This window comes from Hippocampus comes, unplaced genomic scaffold (genome assembly GCF_001891065.2).
Source record: "Hippocampus comes isolate QL1 unplaced genomic scaffold, H_comes_QL1_v1.1 scaffold76, whole genome shotgun sequence".
Taxonomy (NCBI): domain Eukaryota; kingdom Metazoa; phylum Chordata; class Actinopteri; order Syngnathiformes; family Syngnathidae; genus Hippocampus; species Hippocampus comes.
In genome coordinates, this window is record NW_017805277.1 from 246255 (window position 1) to 256767 (window position 10513).

At 39.7% G+C, this 10513-nt stretch overlaps 1 protein-coding gene across 1 annotated transcript in view; it reads left to right on the forward strand.

Annotated features, from left to right (window-relative positions):
* The first annotated feature begins 72 nt into the window (after positions 1-72).
* The window catches only part of agpat5 (1-acylglycerol-3-phosphate O-acyltransferase 5 (lysophosphatidic acid acyltransferase, epsilon)), an 11824-nt gene continuing 1383 nt past the window's right edge, over positions 73-10513 (forward strand). The window contains exons 1-7 of the mRNA XM_019870577.1: positions 73-836; positions 2219-2288; positions 2381-2496; positions 2570-2659; positions 4330-4420; positions 6372-6533; positions 9303-9426. Of these exons, the coding sequence (XP_019726136.1) occupies positions 618-836; positions 2219-2288; positions 2381-2496; positions 2570-2659; positions 4330-4420; positions 6372-6533; positions 9303-9426 (872 nt within the window). The 5' untranslated portion in view covers positions 73-617. The remainder of the gene's footprint in view (positions 837-2218; positions 2289-2380; positions 2497-2569; positions 2660-4329; positions 4421-6371; positions 6534-9302; positions 9427-10513) is intronic.

Consider the following 10513-nt stretch of genomic DNA (forward strand, 5'->3'; position numbering starts at 1 on the left):
GTGTGGTTCTTTAAGATTAGAAACGCCCATTAGGGAATTCGACCAATCATATTCATCCTTGTTACGTATGCCGGTGTGTAATGTCTATGACATTTGCTGCCAGAAGAAGCTAGGTTTTAACAGCTAACCGATGAGAGGAAACAACTTATTTTTGTACATTTTTTGCCCCCCCCTCGTAACCGCTTAGCTAAAATTCGGACTCGCTTTCCTATATACCTACGCTATGACATGTTTTAATGTAGGGTTTTATTTTCAAACTAGTGTTATTATTACACACTTTGTAGAGTAGGCTAACGATAAGGACTAACTTGTACAGTAGACCCACTTGTGCTTTGGGGTGTTGTTTTAGCTCTGCAACGTACAACATTTAACTTGAGATAATTTATTCGCTTTTGTATGCCAGCACGGATGAATAATTAAAGCCGGCTCGGCTAAGTGAGTCATGTACACAAGGTTAAAGTTAGCTTTAGCCCGCTCCTCACTTAATTTACTTTTTAATGCCGATTGGTGTGGACAAGTTTGCTTTAATAAGTAGGCCAAGAGGCGAGTGAGAGAAGTAAGTGTAAGTGAAACAGTTCGAGACTTGTGTGCGAGTGTTGGTTCAGTGAGGTGGCAACATGCTCCTATCCCTTGTCGTGCATACGCACTCGCTCCGGTACTGGTTTCCGGCAACCGTCATGCTGGGCACGGCACCGGTTTACTTGCTCTCGTGGGGGGCCTGGCGTTTTCTTTCCACGCTTTTGCCGGCCAGACTGTACCACACTTTAGACGACAGGCTGTACTGCATCTACCAGAGCATGGTCCTCTTCTTCTTCGAGAACTACACAGGAGTGGAGGCGAGTATGAGTTATGCCTGAACACCTGTTATTCCTGTAAACCTGTTCGAAATGACACTTGTGGGCAAAAAAGTCAAGATGAATGTTGCATGCTTTGAAATATCTTGTGACTGTCAAGTCTTCAAACAGAACCAGATATGCCAGTTTCCATTCCTTTATTTTGTGGGCCACACCTTTTGATGGAACCTGTATCAGTGACACACGTCAAACATAATTGTAGAAGTAAAACACTTTACAGTCTAAATGTTTTTGTTATGAAAGGTGATTATACATCTCAAGCACTATCTCACAAGCAAAATTTGAATTCAACTACTTATGTAAAACAAAGTATAACACTCTACCTTTTGGTTCCATTTAATGTGACAAATATCTGGCAGCTAATCAGTCAGCTGTTAGACAAGTTATTGTATCAATGTACTGTACATTCTCGGTTCTTGTAAAACAGCCCAATCAGGTGGACTCAAAATAAAAACACTCACTTTCTAATGACTAATAAGGAAGCTGTTAGAAATGTCAGTATGCATCTTGCACATTTTTTTAATGTCACACAAGTAAAAAAAAAAAAAAAAAGTCAGTATTGTCTCTCTCTCTCTCTCTCTCTCTCTCTCTCTCTCTCTCTCACACACACACGCACACACACGCGCACACACACACACACACACACACACACACACACACACACACACACACACACAGCACTACTTATTGGTCACGTGAAAACTAATGTATCTGGCAGCTTACCAGTCATATCATTTATCACTGGGTGTGCCTTTTTGTCAAACAGCAAAAAAAGATGCACTCAAATGCATACTCATAATACGTACAATATGCAAATCAAAACTGGCTCCATCTGGGAGTCCTGAAAAGCCAGTGAGAATGATGGAAAACAAACCTGTGAACAAAAACACACAAAAAAGGTAACAATACAAAATATTTAGTTGTCCAGGTGGCTAAAGTTGATCATCTCTATTTTGATACTGAAACGCACAGAAATGTTGGGCAAAAGTCCTGTTGCAGCGTAATTTTTTTCTGCTTTAAAATCAGTCCGCTCACGTAATAGCTTCCAGTACATCTTGTCCCCCCTGCCCCCCCTTCCCCACCAGTATTCTCTTCTGAGACAAAAAAGTCAGCATCGAAAAAAAAAAAAGAAGAAGACACTGATGCTGGCTTTCATGTCCTGTGGTGATGGATATGTTCATTTCCCCCACATTTTGTGCCACATTATTTCCACCACCAAACTTTGGTCAAACTCTAAATTTAACAAGCTTTCAAAATGGGTCATGATATCAATGAATGCTGCTTTTTCCTCCATGTCGAATGTGACCACCCACTGGTTGTTTTTCAAAACAAATGCTAACCTGCTCTATCTCTTTCCATTCTAGATCGTCATATATGGAGATATACCAAAAACCAAAGAGAATGTGATATATCTGTCGAATCATCAATGTACAGGTAAACCATGTGTGCATACCTGTATATGTGCCTTAAACATAATCTAATGTGGCACACAATGGGAATAAAGTCTTTCTGCATCTCTCTTGCAGTGGACTGGATCATTGCTGACATGTTGGCGATCAGACAGAGTGCCCTTGGCCATGTCAGATATGTTCTTAAAGATGGACTCAAGTGGCTTCCACTCTACGGATGGTATTTCTCTCAGGTAATGCCCCTCTGTAAGTGCTTTAATGTCAGGTTTGTACTCTGTTGTCATAATGTTGCTCTTTTCATCTCAGCATGGGGGGATCTACGTGAAACGAAGTGCCAAGTTTAATGCAGAGGCTATGAAGAAGAAGCTTGTCTCTCAGAATCAGTTGGGAGCACCAGTAAGACAATCATAGTGTCTGAAATGGGATGTCAGTCTAAATGGTCAACGCATTGTTGTTTTTTGCTGGGCCGATGTGTAGCCGATTGTTTGGCTTCACTCTGCTGTGAAGAAAGACACAGTTATGGAACCAGGGGTCCACTTGATACCATGACTCACACACTGAAATGGGGTTCTATTTTGAGATACATTCCCAAATACACTCTACTTGCCACTTTCATGTGATGTGCATGTCCTGCCCCCAACTTAAAGAAATGACTTGTATTCATCAAAACTAAGTAGTCTCGATATAAATACAGTCAAACAACCTCCATCGTGGAACGTTGCAATTAAGTAGAGACATAATTAGTATTGTATTTGTTGTCAGTAAATGTTCTGGAGCAGGGGTCCTCAAAAGTTAATGATGTCCAATGCAAGAAATTTTCTTTAAGTCAACATCAGGGACATTATCTATAGCATTCAAAGGGCTAATTACAGTATTTATTGTCCTCCACTGCATGTAAAATGAAAAGGCCAACTGTACAAATTGAAAATGGGGGGGACAAGGTTGAAACTATGTCCAAACATAATCCAATTGGAAAAGAAGATATAGTTTGTAATTTATCCAGGAATTAGGTCTTTGACATTCTCGAAGTGTTTCCTGATTATGTATTTATAGATGAATTTATGTATTTAGTTATTAATTTTTTGCCTTTTTGTATGTACCTGTATGTAGGTTGTATGTAAACTGCAAAACATAAACAATCATTTTTATGAATATATATTTTGCAATTAAATTATATTTTGTAAGATAAAGATAATTGGTAATAGAATAAGTCCATTGACATCCTGTTTATAGATTATAGTAATAAGGGAGTTACATAATGAAATTACGAATAAGGGATAGGCAGAAGTTTTACTCCCCCCCCCCCCCACTCCTCTGAGGATATCGTCACCTTGCTAAAATAATGGCTACAGTTATAAAATAAATAAATACGTAGATAAGAAAACATGAAAACTGAACCGAAACTGATTACCAGTATGCATTTTATTTCAGGGCTAGAATTGCTCTGTTTAACTTAGAACGTAGCTGATTCCAGAGGAGTTAAGGGGGGAAAAAAAGACCCAGGCCAAAATTATACATTTTGCAGGTTTTAATTTTTCAGTATTTCTATATTTGTACATTATTGGACTTGATTTATATATATGTATATGTATGTATATGTATACACACACACACACACACACACACACACACATAATTTATTGCTGATTTTCACACTGGAATGGAAGGACGAATTAAACTTAACCAAAGCTATTAACCATTTTGTGCTGGTTAAACTATCAGCGTTTGTATGGAAAGGCTTCTGGATCCCGATCAATGACTGCCTCTTAAGTCCCCCGGGACCAAGGGGTTTTCATTTTAGTGTTTTTGTGTAGAGCGTTGTGATTGCTTTTTTCCAGGGTACAAATATGCTAGGTGTGTGTGTGCGTGTGTGTGTGCGTGTACACGCGTGTGTGCATGCGTGTACATCAGTAGTGTATTCTACACAAATTGCCCTGGAGACCATAATGGACATTAAGAGCTCTTGCAATAGTAATGGATCAGCTTTATGTTTTTCTCCTTGACCGCCTTGACGCCCGCAGAGTCAGAACTTAAAGCGCTTAATTTAACATGTCCTCTTCCCACAGATGTACCTCGTCATTTTTCCGGAAGGAACGCGCTATAATCCCGAGCTCAAGAATGTAATCGCCGATAGTCAGGCCTTTGCTACTAAAGAAGGTACTGACTTGACAGCAAGCCCCGACGCTTACACTGCTGCATGCTGATGACACACACACAGTCTGTAAACAGCTGACTAGGAGTTCTGGTCATCGTTGCAAGTAACTGTTTGACCACTGACATACTGTAAGCATTTATTATATAAGTGTAAGATGTTATCGTTGCATGCTCAAATAATTACAGTGGAACCTTAAAGGTTCAACACAATTTGTCATTGGCTGGTCGACTTCCAAATTGTTGGAATTCTGATACCGTTTTTCCAGTCGGAAATGATAGCAATTGAAAGCGCCCCCCCCCCCCCAACCTCTCTGTCTTTCTCTCTCTCTCCAAACACATTGCCTTTTTATTTGTGCTTTTTAAATAATTTAAGAATAAACTACAATAAATCACAACTAGGGTTGGGTAACATGGCTAAAAAGTAAATATTTTATCTTGATCGATATTGATAATTATTGACTTTCTTTTTTTTAACTACTGGTATTCAAAATGAAGACCCGGAGGAAAAAGAGGCTGATTTTAAGTAATTTTATTTTAACATATAATATTTAACCTTTAAAAAGAGGTCAGCGCAACTATAAAAAAGTCAAATAAACTGGTCGAAATAACTATCAGTATTTCATATCGGTCTGTATTCGCAATTATTGATTTTGTAAAACCCATTTTAAATGAGAAGAAGCAGTTAAATTGATTAAAGATAAAGTAAATAAAGCCCAACTATTAAGAGGAAAATATTGAGTACCAATAATGTAATAGTTCCATTAACCTTCATTCAATATTCATAAAATTTACATGTAGGGAGCTTATACTAGTCTTATGCTAATAATAAAAAGAAATGGTGTTTCTGACTGTTAAGTGTTTGCGAACATCTTTGCAAACTTGACCGAACCCCGATGAGAAAAGGCATTCACTGCGTGCGTAGACGCTCGCAAACCTCTGCCGCCTCGTCAGATACGGACGGGCTTTACGGGGATAACCAGTGACAATAAATCTAATAAAGTGAAAAGTTGTTGAATAAAATTGATTTACATTGCGTGACTTCAAACATTTTCAACTTTCCTGGATTTTCTGCTTTAATGCATTTCATCTGATGTTTGATGAGGCATTGAGGTCATGCTCTCTTGCTCTGCAGACACAAAGTGTATCTCTATCTCTGAGCCCCAGCTTTAATGTAACACCCCCCTCCCCCCGCCTCCCATTAATCCAACTCACTCACAGGAGCTGACTTGCGCATGACATTATCTGCAGTTAGTGAATGTTAGTGGTATTAGTGAGTAGATAAGCGTGCCACTTCCACACTGAACGTACTCCACAGTAAGTGATGTCTCACCCCAAGCATTTGCTTATTCATTGACTTATTCTGTTCTGGAGTCACTGTGCTCGATAGAGTGCAGAACTCCTAAGCCTGAACAAATTGTCATAAAACGCACTCATCAAGATTCATGACAGTTATTAGAAATTTAGAAAAATACCCTGAAAGAAGGGAAAAAAATATGATTATGAAATATAATGGTTTCTTCATCAGCCTACGCCTTCGACAACGTTGATTAAGTTATCGTGTAAACTTGCGAAGGAAAAACAACAATAGCACACTCATGAAAACTCGGCATCATTGGTGGGATAATCGCAGGCAAGATCCCCCAAAGTCTAGTAATTTGAAGTTCAGAAAATTTCTTGAACCTCATAAAACATTTTTTTGAGACTTAAGTCTGTTTTTTAGTTACGTTTTAGAAGCTGCCACAGAAGGGTGTCATGTAAACCATACAACCAGAGACGGAACATTTGTTCCGGCTTGGTCTTACAAGAGCCTCACGCTTTAATAAAGTAGCAATTGCATTCACAAATACATCCATGTATCTGCAAGCATAATGGCTGATGAGCAGCGTGAAAATGATGAGAAGCTTGCCAGGAGATGCAAAACAAACCCCGTTGAATTAATGTCTTTGTTCTGTAGGGCTGGCTGTTCTGCAACACACATTAACGCCCCGAATGAAAGCTTCACATATTGCCCTGGAGACCATGAGGGCCCACTTGGATGCCGTCTATGACATCACAGTGGCCTACGAGGGAACGCTTGGCACTGACCACCAAAGAAAACCAGCGCCTTCAATGCCAGGTATTTTAATGTTACTTCTCATCATCACTTTATCTCATTTGATCTAATCGTATTGTCATTTTTCAAGTAGCTGTGGAATGCAAATTCTTGGTCTCTTCTCTTTAATGATCAGGAGTCAACACATGACTGTGATCTCTCTTGCATGTTTAATTAGTGGCATTTTTCAACATAGTCTACAGCCGCAATTGCTATTCAAAATTGTTCCCAGAGACCGCAAAGAGTACCTGTAACTACTGATTATTGTACGATACACATTCAATTTCACAGCCACTTTTAAAATGGTCGGGAACAACAGCTGCCAAGCATTCTTTGTTAATCAAGTGTTTACACGGTCGCACATATTGTTGTACGATCGATTTCGGCATTATAAACAAGGCCCTCAGGAATTAATCACAAAGGCAAAATAACCTACTGCCATTGGGTGATTTCCTGTAAACAGCATGACTCCCTGTTTTGGATTTTTTTCATTACTGCGATTCGCTGTGATTCAGCGAGTTCTCTGGCAGGGTTTAGAAAAAACATCCCCTCACTGTCGGGAATAAACAGCAGCAAAAAGATCAAAGATGGTAGAACTTCTTTCTCCTCACGCACTTCCTGATGTCATGGGACGAAGTTGACTTTGAATGAGTGAGTGAGTGCGTGCCTGCTTGTGACTCAGACACAATAGGTGTAATCAAAGATGAACAAACAAAGTTGTTTTTTCCTTCCAAATATTTTTATAATTTAAAACTATGGTAATTACAATGATATTTACAACAGATAAATCCCATGCTCATTTAATAATATAAAACAAAAAATAGTTCAAATTGAAATAATGGTAATGAATTAATGCCATCATATCCATTTCAAATAGATTGATAACTGGTCCGTTCAGGTTCTCAGTCTCAGAACACAGTTAATAATTTTATTTGGGTCAAGTTCATATGTTGTGTGCGTGTACTTGGAAAAATACGAGTTTGGATTCATGTAGGCTTGCAGCAATCAAAGATCTTTAGAATCGATTATTTTACAGACTATCCCATGGATTAATTGTGTACATGGTTTAAAGTAATTACTAAGCAACCAATTGTGCACATAAGAGGCGACCAAAATTGTTGTCCACTTGAGGTCCCCATGCTCACATTTCATGTTATAATACCTTAGAGTGTGTGTGGTGTTAAAGTTGCACCTGGCGTGGCCAGTGAAAAGGGAGTCGGTGAATGAGAGTCTAGCGCCAGCTGTTGACTGACTACCGATAAGCCAGTCTGCGTGCTGAGTGCCTGTGCATCAATAATTGGCAGTAGCAGCTTAGCGCGCTCTGCTTAAGACTGCTCTAATAGTCTGTGCCGAAAAACGATCACTGCAACATTTCTTGGCAAAATCAGTTGACAAAGTGAATGGCAGTCATCCCTGCGAACAATTTATTGTAGGTCTTTCTTCAAAGCATGTGCATCAATAGAGATTTTGACGGAACTATTCCTCCTTCTGACCATGGTAGCATTCCGGGGTCTTATATTCTGTGGGGTGCACACAAAAATATTGGACTGGTTCAGATGAGCACCGGAGATTATTGTTTGGTGTTCATTTCTTTCCCGACCCAGCGACCTAATGGATGAACTTCAGGACATACAGCACATCTGGGAAAAGTAGGCCCGTGGCCACATCCAGCCCGTTCAGTCTCTGCAGGCTTTAGGAAGTCAAACTAAAACGTCAAATATGCGCTGTTTTTATCATGTTGTGAATGTGTATCAGAAGTGCAAGCCAACAAGAGCAGCAGCCATTTGCATGAGAGCCAGCAAAGTCACCCCGTCCACCGTAATGGTTGCTCGTAGAACACAATGTACCACGATGTCAATATCAAAATAAAAGCCTCACAAGTAATAGCGTATGCACATCAATCCCTTAGTAGCCTTTTATTCTGAAGTTAAGCAGTCAGCAGCCAGAGCAACTCAAAAACGCATGATGCCCCCCCCCCCCTCCCCATAAAAGAAAGGAAGTCCTAGTCCAAGATATTTTTTTTTCACTCTCACTGTCCCTCCAGTGTTTATTTACGGTCCATATTTCATGTTAGGCTCGAAGTAAAATGGCTTTCTGCTGGTGACTTCAACTTGGTTTCCCCTCTTGGCCGCTGCATCAAGTTTTCCGGATACGATTGGATGTTGTGGAAACAGGAAGTTTAAATTCTCAGGAGAATCACGTGTAGCCTTGAGCGTTCGAATTTTCTGGTCACTTCTGGTGCTTTGTGTTAATGATTTACTCTTTTTCGCCTCATTGTTTATCTGTATGTAGATCCACCTCGATTGTTGTTGGAAAAAAAATAATATTCCCATCTCTTGTATTAGGAAATCTCTCATGTCTGATTTGAATGAGGGGCAGTACAGTGACCGCCATAACATGCATTAATTCTGTATTTTATATATGCAGGATTGAATTTTAACTGTGTGAAACACTTTGTGAATCCTTTATGTGAGAAATGCTACCTTAAAATCTAGATGAAATTTTCCCCCTCTTTTAAGCTGTGAAGAGCCAAGGTTCTTTGTCATTCCATCCTTGATTTCCCAGGTGATGAGTGCCTCAGTGGAGGTGTGATTCAATACAACTCTTCTTCAGTTAGACTAATCCAATTTTGATTGTTCTCTCTTTACCGCTGGCGGCACCACTTGGTGCACAACCCTACTTCATGCAAGAGCAACTGACTCACCCTTTACGTGCTGCTTTGCTGAAAGCCTCTTCCTGTTTTTGTTTAGTCTCATTATTAGTTTGTTTTTTGTTTTGTTTTTTGCCGTGCAGAATTCCTGTGCAAAGAATGTCCGAGGGTCCACATCCACTTTGAGCGTGTGGATGTCAAGGAAATTCCTCCCGAGCCACACTTCTTCCGCAGGTGGCTGCACGAGCGCTTTGAAATTAAGGACCGGTAAGTATACGTGCGGCGCAGTCAACTAGCAGTCATATTTCGCTCGCACGCTCCCCCATTGAAACATCCCGTCCTGCTCGGTTGACGTCACTATCAACCCAAACAAAACATCAGGGCAAAAGCACAAACACAACACAGTAATAACTTAAGTCAAATACTTCACTCTGTATACGGCACATGTAGTTTTAGCTTATCTGTAAAGACTCGCTACTGACGTCCGTGCTCCAATTTTTTTCTTGATGTATTTGTTAGGTTTTTCAGTCCAAAAAAAGCTTATCAGCAGAAACAATATTTCTGTGGAAAATACATTATTGCTAATTAAATATTAAATATCAAATCATTTCCAGGTCCTCCTATCTAATTGTAGAACTTTATCATTTGCCACATATCTAGAATTTGAAGGCAATCATTTGGAGTACAGAAAGGGCCTGCAAGCAAGCATGATCACCTGACAAATGTGAGAATGTTGCCTCTGAGCCATGGAGAGGGTGCCCCATCTTATCCAACTTTATCATACTTTGTGCTTTCATCTCTTTTAAGAAGTAATCTGAACATTCTGGTGAAGTGCTGTGAGAGACGGAAGACAACTCATCTTAAAATGATATCATTAGTGTGTTCAATAGATTTGACGCACCAATGGAAACGTCTTTTTCTCACCTTTTTATGTTGCTCTTTTGCACAATTGGCACAGGACAACGTTTTAGGAATAAGCTGTCTGCTGAGAAAATGTCTGTGAGTGTGTGTGGGTGTCTGGCAGTGGTGGGCAAAGCATGGCAAGCTCTGTTATCTCATGCAGCCAACTGGGCACTTACAGTACATTGTCAACAGTCCTGCAATGCGCTCATTCATTTTTTTCTCCCTAAAATTGTTCAGTAATTGGTAAATGGATTAATAGTAAAATATAACATTTAAAAAAATTGTAAAAATGTTTGAGACATGCAATTTTTTAATTGCTTAATGCTGTCTGATTGAGGGGTGGGTGGCCTCTCATGGGAAAAGTGCACTTTCGCAAAAAATATACAGTAAATAATAAAATATCTCACTTTGTCTGTGTGTGTGTGTGTGTGTGTGTGTGTGTGTGTGTGTG